General features: G+C 44.4%; 1 protein-coding gene across 1 annotated transcript in view; it reads left to right on the forward strand.

Annotated features, from left to right (window-relative positions):
• The window catches only part of LOC121535036 (protein wntless homolog), a 28,435-nt gene extending 12,677 nt beyond the window's left edge, over window positions 1–15,758 (forward strand). Inside the window, exons 6-12 of the mRNA XM_041841716.2 lie at window positions 1,546–1,714; window positions 4,737–4,834; window positions 4,963–5,026; window positions 7,341–7,484; window positions 9,359–9,442; window positions 10,951–11,104; window positions 14,523–15,758. Coding sequence (XP_041697650.1) covers window positions 1,546–1,714; window positions 4,737–4,834; window positions 4,963–5,026; window positions 7,341–7,484; window positions 9,359–9,442; window positions 10,951–11,104; window positions 14,523–14,629 — 820 coding nt within the window. The 3' untranslated portion in view covers window positions 14,630–15,758. The remainder of the gene's footprint in view (window positions 1–1,545; window positions 1,715–4,736; window positions 4,835–4,962; window positions 5,027–7,340; window positions 7,485–9,358; window positions 9,443–10,950; window positions 11,105–14,522) is intronic.
• The last annotated feature ends 3,953 nt before the right edge of the window (window positions 15,759–19,711 follow it).

The following is a 19,711-nucleotide window of genomic DNA, read 5'->3' on the forward strand; positions in this document are numbered from 1 at the left end:
AGGTGACATCAAAGGGATCATAGCTTTCACCTGATTCACCTGGTCAGTCTGTCATGGAAAGAGCAGGCGTTCCTGATGTTTTGTACACGCAGTGTATGTCTGAAGTCTGTTTCCACCAAAGCTATTCCTTTATACTGTAGTTGGTGCTTTTATTTCCCCAGATTGTAGGTTGAGGCCTCTTATCTGGCTCTCTTAAGAGTTATGGAGCTAGCTCTGCAGCTTGTTTTAGTTTAATTGCTCTTTATATACACGCACAAACGCACACCTATCTCTCCTGTCTGTATATTCGCAGAGCGCAGGACATTCACTTCATACCAGCCCAATGGAACGGATCTCGCTGCCGACTCTTCTGGAATGTGATTCATGTTTTTAGAGTCAATTGCACCCCCTTGGTATAAGTTATCCTGTTCTACACTGGGATTTTGTGTCTGAGTATTTCTGATGGAGCCAATGCTTTTTCAATGGAAGTAATCTATTACTGAATGAATGGCCGTGCACGACTCCAACACCATCATTTAAGTTTGCTGACGACAGGACGGTGGTAGGCCTGATCACTGACGACGATGAGACCGCATATTGAGTGGAGGTGAGCGACCTGGTAATATGGTGCCAGGACAGCAACCTCTCGCTCAACGTCAGCAAGAAGAATTAGCTGATCGTGGACTACAGGAAAAGGAGGGCCAAGCACACCTCCATTCAAATCGACGGGACTGTAGTGGAGATTTGGCATGGGCCAAATACAGCAGCACCATTGAGCATCTTGACTTGCTGCATCACCGCTTGGTATGAAAACTGCTTGGCATCCTTCCGCAAAGCGCTACAGAGGGTAGTGCATACGGCCCAGTACATCACTGGGTCCGAGCTCCCTGACATCCAGGACCTCTATATCAGGCGGTGTAAGAGGAAGGCTCCAAAAATGTTCAGACTCCAGCCACTCGTCATAGACTGTTCTCTCTGCTACCGCACGGCAAGTCTGGAACCAACATGACTCTGTAAAGCTTCTACCCCCAAGCCATAAGACTGCTAAATAGTCAGTCCAATTAGTTATTTGGTTAACTATCTGCATTATCTTTTTTCACTCATCACATACGCTGCTGGTACTGTTTATCTATCCTCTTGCCTAGTCACTTTATTCCTAGTTATGTACATATCTACCTCCATTACCTCGACTCGGTACTGGTACCCCGTGTATATAGCCAAGTTATCGTTGTATTTATTATTACGCGTTATACTTTTCTATTTTATCTCTCTGTATTGTTGGGAATGGCCCGTAAGTAAGCGTTTCACTGTTAGTCTAAACCTGTTGTTTACGAAGCATGTGATGAATAATATTTGATTTGAATGACAAAGGAGATTATTGTCCACATTTTAAAAAAAACAATTCTGACCATTATATAAAACTAATGGACATGATGATGATATTGATTATGAGCATTATCTTAATACAGTGCATTATGGTGATGATGATTATTGGTATTTTAATTTGTTGATTAACATAATGGTGGTGGTACTGCTGCTGCTGATGATGCTGCTGTGTCTCTCTAGGGTGATCTTTGCCCTGGGCTTGTGCATGACCTTCATCAACATACCGGTGGAGTGGTTCTCTGTGGGCTTCAACTGGACCTGGATGCTGCTGTTCGGGGACATCCGGCAGGGCATCTTCTACGCGATGCTGCTCTCCTTCTGGATCATCTTCTGTGGAGAGCACCTCATGGTTTGTCGCTGGTCTTTTCACCTCTCCAAGTAATCTTATGTCGACTTAGTATCTATCTATTGAGTTAATATGGCTAAGTATCCATTGACTTAAGATTAATTTAGATTAAGGCAACTCGGAAGATTTAAGTACCGTGAATACAAATTTGGAGCATGTCTCGAGTGCGTTGGAGGGCGTTGGTTGACATTCTCCCGGAGAATCTGATGGTCTCGTCTGTTTGACACTAGCAAATCAGGACACAGCGCATCTTTAAATGGAGTGCAGTTCACTATGCATGTATCTCATCAGCTGCTAACTTTTTTTTTCTTGTGACAGGTACATTTGCTGCAGCATTGCCTATAGGCTACAGTAATATCATTGCTTTGAATCAGTGCGCTCGCAGGCACTCTCTCTTAGTCTTTCTTTCTCTCTCGATCAATTCCATTCAAATTGCATTTCTGTACCTTGTAAACTGTCAAGAGTAGACCTCTCCAAATGGTTGCCTAACTGGGCCTAGGCTAGATGCTGTTAATTCGGAATGAAACATGCATTCAAAACGCAGAGCTTTCGAGCGTTTATTTAAAATACATATTCACTGCAGTTTACAGCCTAGACTAGAGTTTTGTCACTTGCAAACAATAATACAAATTCTTCATTGTGTTTTTGTAGCCTAAGTAGGATAATTTTATTCGAAGAGAGATGTAAACTTGCCAACATACTGTATTAGGTTCTCAGTCAACTTACCTGGTAAAATAAGGGTAAAATAAATAAGCTTGCTCTTGTTTGCTTAATGTAAAAGACAGCAGCCAAAATTGAAAGGAGAGAGGGAGAGAACGTGCGATGTTCTGAATGCATATAGCGGTTATTTATTTAGACCATTCAATCCTTGTGAAGAGAAGCAAAAGCTGCTGGATCTTATTCTAGTCCTGTATTATTCAAGCATGTCATTACAATAACAAAGATAATGACAACACGCCATGTGGGGAAACATTCTGAAAGGTACGTCAGCCTACTAATTATAAAAATGTAAAATAGGCCCTATAATTATGAACAGATTCATTCAAATTGACTAGCCTATAATTGTAACTTTGTATGTCCTGCACAAATCAATGAACCATCAACATTGTGTGATTTATCCCAGCTTCATTATTTTGAAAGAGGTGTGTAATTCCAGTCCATATAATACAGTCCACACTCGAAGATAACTAGATTTACCCAAGAGAGCATACATATATGGGCTTTTAAGTTTTTCTGTCGTGTGTTATGTGCGGTATAGCCTATCATACACTATATATACAAAAGTATGTGGACACCCCTTCAAATTAGTGGATTCGGCTATTTCAGCCACACCCGTTGCTGACAGGTGTATAAAATCGAGCACACAGCTATGCAATCTCCACAGACAAACATTGGCAGTAGAATGGTCTGTACTGAAGAGCTCAGTGACTTTGAATGTGGCACCCATCATAGGATGCCACCTTTCCAACAAGTCAGTTCGTCAAATTTCTGCCCTGCTAGAGCTGCCCCGGTCAACTGTAAGTGCTGTTATTGTGAAGTGGAAACGTCTAGGAGCAACAACTGCTCAGCCGCGAATTGGTAGGCCACATAAGCTCACAGAACGGGACCGCCGAGTGCTGAAGCAAGTAAAAATTCTGTCCTCGGTTGCAACATTCGCTACTGAGTTCCAAACTGCCTCTGGAAGCAACGTTAGCACAATAACTGTTCATCGGGAGGTTCATGAATGGTTTCCATGGCCGAGAAGCCGCACAAAAGCCTAAAATCACCATGCACAATGCCAACCGTCGGTTGGAGTGGTGTAAAGTTCACCGCCATTGGACTCTGGAGCAGTGGAAACGCGTTCTCTGGAGTGATGAATCATGCTTCTCCATCTGGCAGTCCGACGGACTAATCTGGGTTTGGTGGATGCCAGGAGAACGCTATCTGCCCGAATGCATAGTGCCAACTGTAAAGTTTGGTGGAGGAGTAAGAATGGTCTTGGGCTGTTTTTCATGGTTCGGGCTAGGCCCCTTAGCTCCAGTGAATGGAAATCTTAACGCTACAGCATACAATGACATTCTAGACGATTCTGTGCTTCCAACTTTGTGGCAACAGTTTGGGGAAGGCCCTTTCCTGTTTCAGCATGACAATACCCCCGTGCACAAAGCGAGGTCCATACAGAAATGGTTTGTTGAGATCTGTGTGGAAGAACTTGAAAGCCCTGACCTCAACCCCATCGAATACCTTTTGGGATGAAATGGAACGCCCACTGCGCGCCAGGCCTAATCGCCCAACATCAGTGCCTGACCTCACTAAGTCCCAGCAACAATGTTCCAACATCTAGTGGAAAGCCTTCCCAGAACAGTGGAGGCTGTTATAGTAGCAAAGGGGGGGACCAACTCCGTATTAATGTCCATGATTTTGGAATGAAATGTTCAAATACTTTTGGTCATGTAGTGTATGTATTGGATAACGGCACAACAATTTAGGCTTTTTCGGGCTTGGCTCAAAACATGTCTTTGTAGGGCTCATCGGGTTCAGGTAGCCTTAGGTTTGACGTTTCAGGCCGATCAAAGCTCATATACATATTTAAGAGGCCTGCCCCCTGGACCTTGCCCCTTTTTTGCACGCCATCAGGACCACATCGGACTGATCTCATTTGCCAGTTGGGTCATTGGGTGGGGGCATTCTGATGAGTTGGGTCTGGGAGGGTCTGGACAGAACTTTATTTAAATCTACCTTTAGTATCCATTGACTTGGTGCGACTGAGTATCCGTTGACTTACTATGACTACGTATCCATTTAATTAGGGCGGCAGGCACTCTAGCGGATAAGCGTGTTTGGTCAAGTACCCAAAAGGCTGCTGGTTCGAACCCAGGTGAAAAATCTGTCTGTGCCCTTGAGCAAGGCACTTAACCCTTATTGGTTTTGGTCTGGATAATAGCGTCTGCTAAATTACTAAAATATATAAATGTATCCCTGGTTATTTTATCCACTTCTCTCGTCTTACTGTTCTGTCCCACCTTTATCATTCCTCCTCCCCCAGGACCAGATGGAGAGGAACCATTTCTCAATCTACTGGAAGCAGGTGGGACCCATCGTCTTCGGTTCCTTCTGCCTCTTCATCTTCGACATGTGTGAGAGGTGAGGCTGAAAAACACACACACACACACTTCACCACACTGTCAAAACAATGCTCAGAGCTACATAAAGGTTACCACCACAGTTTTGCAGGGATCATTTCTGACGTTTTCTTTTTTTTTTACCACCAGGGGAGTCCAGTTGAAGAACCCTTTCTACAGTATTTGGGCTTCCGACGTGGGGACTGAGTTGGCTGTATCCTTTGACTACGTTGATGACTTCTTGCCTTAAAAGTTGACGGACCAAAGGAGACTAAATTAGGGATGAATTGCCTCTTGTCTGAAAAAGAATGTGTCCATGCAATTTCACAGTATATCCCCATACAAGTTCCCAGTGTATCCTGGAATTATAATTTATATTATCATTCTTTTCCATTTCATTGCAACAGGGCCAGATTGTGTCAATATTTGACATCGACATACTAACATTAATCAGAGCACGTCTCCTCTGTTAGTTGCACAGTCACAGGCAGTCTCCAAGGTACTCTCATCACTGTGTTCTGTGCTGAAGTGAGGAATAATTCAGTGGTGCTGGCAGTGCCTACTCCTGCCTTGGGCCATCTCTCCTCCTTATTTCCCCTCTCCCAGCCAGGTCTAGGTGATGCAAGATTCAACAGTACATCCAGCAAACTTAACATGTGTCAATATTTGTATGAACATAACAAGATTCAACAACTGAGACATAAACTGAACAAGTTCCACAGACATGTGACTAACAGAAATGGAATAATGTGTCCCTGAACAAAGGGGGGGTCAAAATCAAAAGTAACAGTCAGTATCTGGTGTGGCCACCAGCTGCATTAAGTACTGCAGTGCATCTCCTCCTCATGGACTGCACCAGATTTGCCAGTTCTTGCTGTGAGATGTTACCCCACTCTTCCACCAAGGCACCTGCAAGTTCCTGGACATTTCTGGGGGGAATGGCCCTAGCCCTCACCCTCCGATCCAACAGGTCCCAGACGTGCTCAATGGGATTGAGATCTGGGCTCTTCACTGGCCATGGCAGAACATTGACATTCCTGTCTTGCAGGAAATCACGCACAGAACGAGCAGTATGGCTGGTGGCATTGTCATGCTGGAGGGTCATGTCAGGAGGAGCCTGCAGGACGGGTACCACATGAGGGAGGAGGATGTCTTCCCTGTAACGCACAGCATTGAGATTGCCTGCAATGACAACCAGCTCAGTCCGATGATGCTGTGACACACCGCCCCAGACCATGACGGACCCTCCACCTCCAAATCGATCCCCCTCCAGAGTACAGGCCTCAGTGTAACGCTCATTCCTTCAACGATAAACGCGAATCCGACCATCACCCCTGGTGAGACAAAACCGCGACTCGTCAGTGAAGAGCACTTTTTGCCAGTCCTGTCTTGTCCAATGACGGTGTGTTTGTGCCCATAGGCGACATTGTTGCCGGTGATGTCTGGTGAGGACCTGCCTTACAACAGGCCTACAAGCCCTCAGTCCGGCCTCTTTCAGCCTAATGCGGACAGTCTGAGCACCGATGGAGGGATTGTGCGTTCCTGGTGTAACTCAGGCAGTTGTTGCCATCCTGTACCTGTCCCGCAGGTGTGATGTTCGGATGTACCAATCCTGTGCAGGTGTTGTTACACGTGGTCTGCCACTACGAGGACGTACAGCTGTCTGTCCTGTCTCTCTGTAGCGCTGTCTTAGGCGTCTCACAGTATGGACATTGCAATTTATTGCCCTTGCCATATCTGCAGTCCTCATGCCTCCTTGCAGCATGCCTAAGGCACGTTCACGCAGATGAGCAGGGACCCTGGGCATCTTTCTTTTGGTGTTTTTCAGAGTCAGTAGAAAGGCCTCTTTAGTGTCCTACGTTTCCATAACTGTGACCTTAATTGCCTACCGTCTGTAAGTTGTTAGTGTCTTAACGACCGTTCCACAGGTGCATGTTCAATAATTGTTATTGTTCATTGAACAAGCATGGGAAACAGTGTTTAAACCCTTTACGATTTTAAGATCTGTGAAGTTATTTGGATGTTTACGAATTATCTTTGAAAGACAGGGTCCTGAAAAGGGGACGTTTCTTTTTTTGCTGAGTTTAGTAGCAGCAAGAGTCTTTTGCTTCATCTGTTGCGCTCTCCCTCTCTAGCAGTCCCTCTCTCTCCTTCGCTCTTGTTTTTGCTCGCACTCCAATCCAGTTGGAGAAAAAAAGCCCTGTAAAAAGATGGCCATCTCTATCAAGCCTGGAACCTTTTAGCCGAGGTGGTGGCTATTTAGTGTTCCTAGAATTAAGCGGAATGTCTGAAAACAGCCATGGGTTTCTATCAGTCTGTTGGAAAATGTACTTTTACTGCTACTGTACTGTAGCTAGAGCTGGGGGTCTATATATAAAGTAAGGGCAGTCCTTCCAATATGGTCAGTCCTGTCTCTCTAACAGTTAGAGTAAGAGTCTAACCTCTCCGTTTGAGTAATGTAACGATTTATTAAGCTATGTTTTATTAGCATCTCCATGCACGTTAGCTCCTTGACTAAGGTTGATAAGATGGCGTTCATCATCGTGGCGGGGATCTGTGCCTGTCTCTACTTCCTCTTCCTGTGCTTCATGGTGTTCCAAGTGTTCCGCAACATCAGCGGGAAGAGGTCCTCCCTGCCCGCCATGTCCAAGGCCAGACGGCTGCACTATGAGGTGTGTGTACATAAATGTGTGTGTAAAGGTACATGCAGTGCTTTCATAAAGTATTCATACCCCTTGACTTATTCCACATTTTGTTGTTACAGCCTGAATTCAAAATGGATTAAATTGTTTTTTTTCTCTCACCATCTACACACAATACCCAAGTGAAAACATGTTTTTAGATTTTTTTGCAAATGTATTGAAAACGCAATACAGAAATATTAATTTACATAAGTATTCACACCCCTTTGCTATGACACTCCAAATTGTGCTCGGGTGCATTCAATGACCTTTGGTCATCCTTGAGACTTCACTACAACTTGATTGGTGGCCAATTGAATTGTTTGGACATGATTTAGAAAAACACACCTGTCTATACAAGGTCCCACAGTTGTCCAAGGAACTGTCTGTAGATCTCCGAGACAGAATTGTGATGAGTCATATATCTGGGGAAGGGTAGAAAACAATTTCTAGAGTGTTGAACTTTTCCAAGAGCACAGTGGTCTCCATCAGTAGGAAATATATAAAACATTTGGAACTACCCAGACTCTGCCTAGAGCTGGCCGTCCGACCAAACTGAGCAACCGGGCAAGAATGATCTTGGTCAAGGAAGTGACCGAGAACCCAATGACCACTCTGACAGAACTACAGAGTTCCTTGGCTGAGATGGGAGAACCTGCCAGAAGGACAAGTCTCTACAGCACTTCACCAATCTGGGCGTTATAGGAGAGTGGCCAGATGGAAGCCACTCCTGAGAGAAAGGCACATGACAGCACACCTGGAGTTTGCGAAAAGACACGCGAAAGACTCAGAGCATAAGGCAAACGATTCTGTGGTCTGATGAGACAAAAATGTAACTTTTTGTCCTGAATGCAAAGCGCTATGTCTGGAGAAAACCAGGCACAGCTCATCACCCGTTTAACACCATCCCTACCGTGAAGCATGGTGGTGGCAGCATCATGCTATGGGGAGGCTTTTCGGCGGCAGGGACTGGGAGACTGGTAAGGATAGAGGGAACAATGAATGGAGCCAAATACAGGCAAATCCTTAATGAGAACCTGCTTCAGAGTGCAAATGACCTTAGACTGGGGAGAAGATTTACGTTCTAACAGGACAATGACCTCAAGCGTACAGCCAAAGCAATGCTGCAATGGCTTCAGAACAAGAATGTGAAAGTCCTTGAGGTGCAGCAAAAGCCCAGACTTGAATCCCATTGAAAATCTGTGGAAAGACTTGAAGATTGCTGTTCACCGCCGCTCTCATCTAACTTAACAGAGCTTGAGAAAATCTGCAAGGAAGAATGGGAGAAAATGTGCAAAGCCGATAGACAGACATACCCAAGACGACTCAAAACTGTAATCACCGCAAAAGGTGCTTCTTCAAAGTATTGACTCGTGTGAATACTTATGTAAATGAGATGTGTATATATTTCATTTTCAATAAAGTTGCAAACATTTCTAAAAACATGTTTTCACTTTGTCATTATGGGTTATTGTGTGTAGATGGGTGAGAGAAACAATTTAATCCATTTCGAATTCCGGCTGTAACAAGAAAATATGGAATAAGTCAAGGGGCATGAATGCTTCCTGAGGGCACTGTAAGTCCCTGTCTAAATGTGTGTACCGTATGTACCTAAATCACAGGAGGTTGGTGGCAGCTTAATTGGGGAGGACGGGCTTGTGGTAATGACTGGAGTGTAGTAAGTGGAATGGTATCAAACACATGGTTTCCATACGTTTGATGCCATTTAATTCGCTCCGTTCCAGCAATTATGAGCGGTCCTCTCCTCAGCAGCCTCCACTGACCTAAATGTGTCTTCTCAATGAATTTGGTGTTTGTGTTTTCTTTTTTCATGGATAGTAGTAACTCTAATCTTCCTCTCTCAGGGGCTCATCTTCCGGTTCAAGTTCCTCATGTTGGTCACTCTGACCTGCGCTGCCATGACTGTCATCTTCTTCATCATCAGTCAGGTGAGTTCTGTGTGTGCCTCCAGGGGTTTCCCAGAATCCTCTGGAGAGGGTTAGGTATTTAAGCAGGGTCAGAATCCTCTGGAGAGGGTTAGGTATTTAAGCAGGGTCAGAATCCTCTGGAGAGGGTTAGGTATTTAAGCAGGGTCAGAATCCTCTGGAGAGGGTTAGGTATTTAAGCAGGGTCAGAATCCTCTGGAGAGGGTTAGGTATTTAAGCAGGGTCAGAATCCTCCGGAGAGGGTTAGGTATTTAAGCAGGGTCAGAATCCTCTGGAGAGGGTTAGGTATTTAAGCAGGGTCAGAATCCTCTGGAGAGGGTTAGGTATTTAAGCAGGGTCAGAATCCTCTGGAGAGGGTTAGGTATTTAAGCAGGGTCAGAATCCTCTGGAGAGGGTTAGGTATTTAAGCAGGGTCAGAATCCTCTGGAGAGGGTTAGGTATTTAAGCAGGGTCAGAATCCTCTGGAGAGGGTTAGGTATTTAAGCAGGGTCAGAATCCTCTGGAGAGGGTTAGGTATTTAAGCAGGGTCAGAATCCTCTGGAGAGGGTTAGGTATTTAAGCAGGGTCAGAATCCTCTGGAGAGGGTTAGGTATTTAAGCAGGGTCAGAATCCTCTGGAGAGGGTTAGGTATTTAAGCAGGGTCAGAATCCTCTGGAGAGGGTTAGGTATTTAAGCAGGGTCAGAATCCTCTGGAGAGGGTTAGGTATTTAAGCAGGGTCAGAATCCTCTGGAGAGGGTTAGGTATTTAAGCAGGGTCAGAATCCTCTGGAGAGGGTTAGGTATTTAAGCAGGGGTCAGAATCCTCTGGAGAGGGTTAGGTATTTAAGCAGGGTCAGAATCCTCTGGAGAGGGTTAGGTATTTAAGCAGGGTCAGAATCCTCTGGAGAGGGTTAGGTATTTAAGCAGGGTCAGAATCCTCTGGAGAGGGTTAGGTATTTAAGCAGGGTCAGAATCCTCTGGAGAGGGTTAGGTATTTAAGCAGGGTCAGAATCCTCTGGAGAGGGTTAGGTATTTAAGCAGGGTCAGAATCCTCTGGAGAGGGTTAGGTATTTAAGCAGGGTCAGAATCCTCTGGAGAGAGTTAGGTATTTAAGCAGGGTCAGAATCCTCTGGAGAGGGTTAGGTATTTAAGCAGGGTCAGAATCCTCTGGAGAGGGTTAGGTATTTAAGCAGGGTCAGAATCCTCTGGAGAGGGTTAGGTATTTAAGCAGGGTCAGAATCCTCTGGAGAGGGTTAGGTATTTAAGCAGGGTCAGAATCCTCTGGAGAGGGTTAGGTATTTAAGCAGGGTCAGAATCCTCTGGAGAGGGTTAGGTATTTAAGCAGGGTCAGAATCCTCTGGAGAGGGTTAGGTATTTAAGCAGGGTCATGCTAATTAGGTCACTCCATAGCTAAATGTTTTGTACCGGAAAACGAAAACAACTGTTTATTATTGGACAAGTTCAGATGGTTTCGTGGTGTTTTCTTACATTTTGTACCTACTGAATACAACCAATATTGTGTGTGTGTCTAGGTGAACGAGGGCCACTGGCACTGGGGAGACTACACGGTGCAGGTGAACAGTGCCTTCTTCACAGGGATCTACGGAATGTGGAACCTCTACGTGTTTGCCATCATGTTCCTGTATGCTCCCTCACACAAACGCTACGGAGACGAGCAGTCCAGGGGTGAGTCCAGCTAACACCTGCCTCTAATGGTCAACTGTCAGTAGGTCAAAAGTGAAGTCAAATGTTATTTCAAGTGCATCATAAGAGTCCCAATACACTTCACTGTGGTGAGCAAATATTGACACGCAACAGTGTCTCCTTTTGTGGGAATAACGTTTCTTTTCAGACGTGTGTTTCACCAGGTCCCGTATCCACAAAGAATTTCAGAAACGGTCCTTGGAATCCTGTTTAAAACCTGTTTTTAAAACTAAAGAAACTCCCAGCTCAGAGTAGGTTATAGGACAGGGGTAGGCAACCCTGGTCCTGGAGTGCTGCAGGCACAGAATGTTTTTTATTTAATTAATTGAATTTAGGCCTGAACTAATCAATTAGCTCAGTTGGACTGATCAATTAGCTCAGTTGGACTGATCAATTAGCTCAGTTGGACTGATCAATTAGCTCAGTTGGACTGATCAATTAGCTCAGTTGGTTAGGTGTCCTGATGGAACAAAATCCTGCAGTACCTGCGGCAGGGTTGCCTACCCCTGTTTATAGGATGATGTTAAGACACTGCCCAGACAATCTGAGCCAGGAGTAAAATCAACTCATAAAAGTTTCTCAGCTGGTAATCACGACCGTGAGGTACCGCAAAGGAAAGATGGTGATGACGCTCATTGACATTGGTTATTCCCCATCATTTGCAACAATCTCGATGAGGCATCGCCAGCTGTGAAATCTATAGCACGCTTCAGACAACCACGGTGAATGTGACTGTACATCAAATGTTGCAATGGTAAAACGTTTCACTTTCGCCTGACACGATCACTTTGCCTACTCTTAGTTATTGCCTAATATTTTATTTTTTATTTTTTATTTCACCTTTATTTAACCAGGTAAACCAGTTGAGATCAGGTTCTCATTTACAACTGCGATCTGGCCAAGATAAAGCAAAGCAGTGCGATAAAAACAACAACACAGAGTTACATATGGGGTAAAACAAAGTCAAAAATACAACAGAAATAAATATATATACAGTGTGTGCAAATGTAGCAAGTTATGGAGGTAAGGCAATAAATAGGCTATAGTGCAAAATAATTACAATTAGTATTAACACTGGAATGATAGATGTGCAAGAGATTATGTGCAAATAGAGATACTGGGGTACAAATGAGCAAAATAAATAACAATATAGGGATGAGGTAGTTGGGCGGGCTAATTTCAGATGGGCTGTGTACAGGTGCAGTGATCGGTAAGGTGCTCTGACAACTGATGCTTAAAGTTAGTGAGGGAGATAAGTGTCTCCAGCTTCAGAGATTTTTGCAATTTGTTCCAGTCATTGGCAGCAGAGAACTGGAAGGAATGGCGGCCAAAGGAGGTGTTGGCTTTGGGGATGACCAGTGAGATATACCTGCTGGAGCGCAGACTACGGGTGGGTGTTGCTATGGTGACCAATGAGCTAAGATAAGGCGGGGATTTGCCTAGCAGTGATTTATAGATGGCCTGGAGCCAGTGGGTTTGGCGACGAATATGTAGTGAGGACCAGCCAACAAGAGCGTACAGGTCACAGTGGTGGGTAGTATATGGGGCTTTGGAGACAAAACGGATGGCACTGTGATAGACTACATCCAATTTGCTGAGTAGAGTGTTGGAGGCTATTTTGTAAATGACATCGCGAAGTCAAGGATCGGTAGGATAGTCAGTTTTACGAGGGCATGTTTGGCAGCATGAGTGAAGGAGGCTTTGTTGCGAAATAGGAAACCGATTCTAGATTTAACTTTGGATTGGAGATTCTTAATGTGAGTCTGGAAGGAGAGTTTACAGTCTAACCAGACACCTAGATATTTGTAGTTGTCCACATACTCTAGGTCAGACCCGTCGTGAGTAGTGATTCTAGTCGGGTGGGCGGGTGCAAGCAGCGTTCGGTTGAAGAGCATGCATTTAGTTTTACTAGTGTTTAAGAGCAGTTGGAGGCTACTGAAGGAGTGTTGTATGGCATTGAAGCTCGTTTGGAGGTTTGTTAACACAGTGTCCAATGAAGGGCCAGATGTATACAAAATGGTGTCGTCTGCGTAGAGGTGGATCTGAGAGTCACCAGCAGCAAGAGCGACGTCATTGATATACACAGAGAAAAGAGTCGGCCCAAGAATTGAACCCTGTGGCACCCCCATAGAGACCGCCATAGGTCCAGACAACAGGCCCTCCGATTTGACACATTGAACTCTATCTGAGAAGTAGTTGGTGAACCAGGCGAGGCAGTCATTTGAGAAACCAAGGCTATTTAGTCTGCCAATAAGAATGCGGTGGTTGACAGAGTCGAAAGCCTTGGCCAGGTCAATGAAAACGGCTGCACAGTACTGTCTATTATCGATCGCGGTTATAATATCGTTTAGGACCTTGAGCGTGGCTGAAGTGCACCCATGACCAGCTCGGAAACCGGATTGCATAGCGGAGAAGGTACGGTGGGATTCGAAATGGTCGGTGATCTGTTTGTTGACTTGGCTTTCAAAAACTTTTGAAGGGCAGGGCAGGATGGATATGGGTCTGTAACAGTTTGGATCTAGAGTGTCACCCCCTTTGAAGAGGGGGATGACCGCGGCAGCTTTCCAATCTCTGGGGATCTCAGACGTTACGAAAGAGAGGTTGAACAGGCTAGTAATAGGGGTTGCGACAATTTCGGCGGCTAGTTTTAGAAAGAAAGGGTCCAGATTGTCTAGCCCAGATGATTTGTAGGGGTCCCGATTTTGCAGCTCTTTCAGAACATCAGCTGTCTGGATTTGTGTGAAGGAGAAGCGGGGGGGGCATGGGCAAGTTGCAGCGGAGGGTGCATAACCTTTTTCTTTTTAACCAATTCTCATGGTTGTTAAAAGCGGACATTTTACAATATTACTGTCATATCAACATGAAAACCATCCAACTAACTAGCTAGTACCACTGATGTCACTCAGGCCGGGAGAGAGAAGACATGTTTAAGTTCTGGAAGGGTTCCCTGAAATGCATTAGCCTGGCATGGTTTTTGTCTCCCTCTTTCTGGAGTGGTTTCTTGCCTTGTCTTTCTCGCTCTCTTTATTTAATCAGGTCACTGTTTCAAAAGACAAAGTAATAAATGATAGTGTCTAACCAGATGGCATGACATAAAGAGCAAATTGAGGAGGAAAAGGTTTAATGAAAGCTGTGTCTTTTTTTAAAACACATTGCGGTGTTAAAGCCTGCATCAGGGAACAAAATAAGTCAGTTTTATACAATGTGACTGAAATGGAAACCACAACAGCACAGGTATGCTCAGAACCATTAGGGCTCTCAGCATAGACATAAAAAAAATATATATATATTTTTTCAACAGAAGACAAAAACACTGGTGCCTAATGAGCACAATGCAGATGACCCAGATGTACTGCTGTCTGTATACTGATTTGTGTGTTGGTCACTGTGCTCTGTTCAGGAGATGCAGGAGCCAGTGGAGAGGACATCCAGCTGACCACTACCATCACCCACGTGGATGGACCCACCGAGATCTACAAGTTGACGGGCAAAGAGGCCCAAGAGTAGCCCCCTTCCCCTGGACCTCCAACCTAATTCCTCCCCTACAAAAGCCTCTCCCTCGAACCCTGACTGTGCTTTTTTTAACCAAATCCCAATGTCCCCCTTCCTGTCACTGTCCCAAAAGTTAAAAAGCAACTTTTCTGTACGGTCCTTTCATTTCATTGCAGACATGGGGCCGGATTGTATATGCATCTTTGACATTTGACAGAGTCTGTTAACTATCAGTGTTTGTAATATTGTTGTTGCACAAATGTACTCTTTCTAATGAAGTCCAGGTTGTGGACAAGCTGCTCTGTAATGGAAACTGAGTAGAAGGATGTAGCACACCATCTGGTGGTCATGAGAGGGATGTTGCCGTCAGGCACAGATCTAGGATCAGTTTATCATCCCCAAATCCAAAATGGATCCATTAGGCGGAGGGAGTACAAATCTGACCTTAAATCAGTGTCCAGGGGTAACTGCATCCAACTCCAGGAAAAACACTGTGGGCTTTCAAGGCCTTCTGAGGCGTAACTGGTTGCCTCACTGAAGACAACATTACTTGGTTATTTAGAGGGAACAAATATTGTATGGATGCTGTTTTTGACTCTTCACCTCAGCGGTTTTACATTAGAATAACCTTTAGGATATACAAGAGTTGATATGCCTCATCGTACAAGGTCCAACATGGCCACTTTCGGAAGATCTGTCAAAAGAAAGCAGATCTCTGCAAGTAGTCAGTAATATCAGTAATGACGCAAGCTTTTTTTGTCTCTTCTGTCTGCACTCACTCTCACCTGTACACATCCATGGAAAGTTCTAGACTACTGGATTCACTTGTCTATCACTCTTACAAGTGGGGTTTGCCTTTTTGGATTGTGGGGAAAATGTACCAACCACAAGGCCTTTTTGGGAAACCCCAAGTTCATTGTTACGATCTATATATATATTTTTTATAAAGTGCTTATTTTCAACTGTATGACAGATTGACATGCTGTATCACTTACTGTCTGTTGGCAGAATAAATAGATTTGAAGATTGTATTACACATGGGAGTGTAGTTTTGTGCTTTTTATGCTATTTTAAATAGAACTTTTACTTTATGCCTGGTCTTTGAATAATTTCTAAGTATATTCAATAAAGTTTTTGTATTGAATTTTCTTTTGTCAGTTTTTTTATTTTCTTGATTATGTTCTTACTGTTATCAGACATTACTTATAGTTTCAATGAAAAACAAACACTTCTGCAAAGAAATTACAGAAGTTTACTCAACATTTTTCTGTTCCTAAATGGAAATGATTCCTCTTGTGCTTGCAGTAGTTTATCCTCTGCCGTAGCAACTCAATGAGCCTGAGAAAGACAAAGAAGGAAAAAACTGTTATTCACAACTTTGTCATTTCAATAGTCTGTGTTGACAGGATGTGATGCTACAATATTAGAGAAATGAAATACGGAGTAAAAGTACAACCGAGCGATAGTAAGTCCCTGGAAGCAGCCAGTTCTTCTTATTCTTCCTCCCACCTGTAGCAGTGGAGAGTCTGGTGGAGGACAGTTATTTCTCTGCTACCTTGATCTCCCATGCTACAAGGCTGCTTCGAAGGAGTGTATGTTTCCACCAGTGGTCAGCACCTTATCACTATAGGCTGCTGCACTGGGGCCTCAGGCAGAAGCATGCCATCCTGAGGGGCCACAGAGCTCACTGGCAGCTCTCTGGTGGAGATGGGGGGTGGGACCCCAGATGTTTTCTGTGTTGGCCAGGCTTAGCTCCTCTAGAATAATTTGAATAGCTGCCTTATCAAGGACCTGGCCAAAGATCTGGTCTGCCAGACAGAAGGAGTCATGTGAAGTCCCAGATGCTGCAGTGTCTATGCTGCTTAAGGAAGTGAAGCTTCCACTAAGTGATAAGGACAGGGAGCTGTCGTAGGCAGCGTAAGCATACTCATGGATTCCCACTTGTCGAGATCAAGGTAAAAAAATTCAGGTGAAATCCGGTCTGAAAGAAACACCATGGCAACACATAAACAAAAAGCTGGATAAGAAAACTGATATTCTCATCCATGACTTTTTTCTTTCAGATATCATCAATAACAAGTATTTATTCATGAGACAAGAAATGTAAAACTTTAAATGGTAGTTATGTTTATTTGATATAGTATAATTGCTTGGTATACAACAAGCACAGCCAACATACCTGGATTATATATATTGTTTTGTTATTTTAATTTGTTATCCCACTTCTACTCAAAAAATTTCTATAAATTCGGGCTTTTTACATGAGATAAAATTAAAATGTCTCACCTGACATGAAATTGTGGTCCACATTTGAAAGCTAACTAATCTTTGGCAAACAATTGTTGCTGTGTCTTTGTTGTGATTGTAGAAGGAACTGAGAGTTTGAGAAAGAACTTCCCCATTGGTCACACACTGGTTTAATCAACGTTGTTTCAACAACTGTCAATACATTGACCTAACCGGACTAACAGGTTGTTACATCAATGTAATTTCAACATAATCATCAGAACTATGTATATGTTGAGATTCCGTAAAATATTCCACGTAGAAACGTACAAAATCTTTTAAATCCTATATTTGATATAAACTGGCCAGTTTATTAGGTAAACCACCCCGTTCACGAAAATGCATTGCTCCTACAGACAGAGTCACGTGGCCTTGGCTTGCTATATAAAGCAGGCAGACCGGCATCGAGGCATTCAGTTACTGTTCGTTTGAACGTTAGAATAGGCAAAATGAGTGACCTTAGCGACTTTGAGAATGGTGCGACAAACCAAAAACATCCAGTCAGCGGCAGTCCTGTGGGTGAAAACAGCTCATTGATGAGAGGTCGAAGGAGAATGGCAAGAATCGTGCAAGTTAACAGGCGGGCCACAAACAGACAAATAATGGCGCAGTACAACAGTGGTGTGCAGAACGACTTCTCGGAACGCACAACTCATCGATCCTTGTCATGGATGGGCTATTGCAGCAGACGACCACGCCGGGTTCCACTCCTATCAGCTAAAAATAAGTAGAATTTTACTGGGTGACTCACTTTTACTTGAGTCATTTTCTATTAGGTATCTTTACTTTTACTCAAGTAACTGTATCCATGTGGAAGAGAGGAGTTAGTCCATAAGGGCAGCACAACATTTAATTTATGGATGTTGTTTGTGTCTATCAGAATAAAAGATCAACACAAACCCTGATCATTTGGTCATATGTAAGCCGATCAAAACACAACGCAGAGGAAATCTACACCGGTCACACTTGCGGAGCTACAAGATCATTGCTCGCGTGATCGCCGGGTTGCTCCATCACCATTGGACTCCCTTCCTTTCTCTGCTACTGGGCCGTCTGCACTCCGCTGTGTGTGCAAGTCTATGCACCAGAGGTACAGGGCATTTGGCGCGAGACAGAGACATTCAGTACTTTGTTTGGTGTTAACTACCGCATAATTTTTTAAAAAAAAGTTATTGATTTACAGTGTCTGATATTCTATCATTGCAGATATTTGTTTTTCTCAAGTTGTCATGTCTATTTCAGTTTCATTAATGAATGTTTTTGCATGTGAATGTGCATACTGAGTTTTTAATTTCTGATCTACAAACAGTTTTGGGTATTTTGCTTTATTCCATTTAGTCTATTGATAGCCCCAACTTTTTCTCTCCTTAATTATTATTATTTCTGCATATGAATAGGCATTGTTTCCATCGTGTAATGCTCCAGTGACACTTATGAGCCGAGCCCCGATAGTCAGAACTTGTCAGTTGGGTATGGGAGAGGTCGTCCAGTTGTCACATCTGGGTTTGGGAGGGGTAGACTTGTAGCCCCATATGAGGTGGATCATCGTGACACAGTTAACCAGTCAGTGTTACACTCCCCAGTTGGTCCAGCTGCTAGTTCCACTCCATATACACACACAGCCCCTCACCCTGCTAACGAGGTCATTACTACAGAGGCGCTCAGCGGTATGATTTCTGTCCTAGCCAAACAGATTGGTGAGTCTATCACTGCCAGTATCCACACCATGCACCAGCCTAGTGATAATCAGTCCCAGCCACCAGTCACAGTGTACTGATGTATCAAAGCTGAATGTTTATGTCCAATCAGACATAAAACCACCACCGTTCTTCAGAGGTGACCACACAGATCAGTTCTCAATCCATGAGTGGGAAGAGATGATGACTGGCTACCGGCGCAGAGTGAATTGCGCTGAAGGTGAGATGTTTGTCATACAGAGTAGACTCACTGGTAAAGCACGAGATGTGGTGAAGGTGTCACTACACAGTAACCCTGAGTTGATGTCTGACAAGAAACCAACTGCTCTTTTTGACATCATGAAGAGACATTTCAGTGAACTGACATCCTCCAGTATGCCCATGGCAGACTTTTACAGCACCAAACCGAAAGCTGGTGAGAGTGCGATGGATTACTGGATACGTCTGAAGAAGGCCATTGATGTTGCTGATGAGTGTCTGCACAGGCAGGGTAAGAATGTTGATGACTCCAGTGCTGACCTTGTTATTATGTTCATCTCCCACAGTCCAGACCCCAAGCTCGCCCTGTATTTCCAGTTTAAGCCTGCAGAGGAGTGGACCGCATCAGAGGTCCAGGGACGGTTGGATGGCCATCAGAGGGATCTGAGGAGAGGCAAAGCTCAAGCTTAATCTGCAGTGCCGCTGTCAGCATGCAGTCAGAGCCCAGCAGCAGTCAGAGCCCAGCATGCAGTCAGAGCCCAGCATGCAGTCAGAGCCCAGCAGCAGTCAGCCCCTTCTCCATCACAGTGAGCCACGTAAGTCCTCTGAGGTATTCAGCCAGTCTCAGTGCTCCTTCAATACTCCAGCTCCACCACCGGCCCCTCCAACCAGTCTCACCACAGAGGAACCAGGCCTTCGCCATATGGTTGGCATGTTGGACAGAGTCCTCTCACTGTGCACTACTTCTTTGTCACACCAAGCCCAGCCTGAACCACCACCACGCTCACGTCAAGTCCAGCCAAGTCCCCCATGCAAAGTCTGTGGCACCACTGAGCACACAACATATGCATACTGCAGGCAACAAAGGCTCTGTCACCACTGTCTCAGCCCTGGCCATTTCAAGAGAGACTGCCCA

The sequence above is a fragment of the Coregonus clupeaformis genome, chromosome 21, assembly GCF_020615455.1.
Source record: "Coregonus clupeaformis isolate EN_2021a chromosome 21, ASM2061545v1, whole genome shotgun sequence".
NCBI classification, from domain to species: domain Eukaryota; kingdom Metazoa; phylum Chordata; class Actinopteri; order Salmoniformes; family Salmonidae; genus Coregonus; species Coregonus clupeaformis.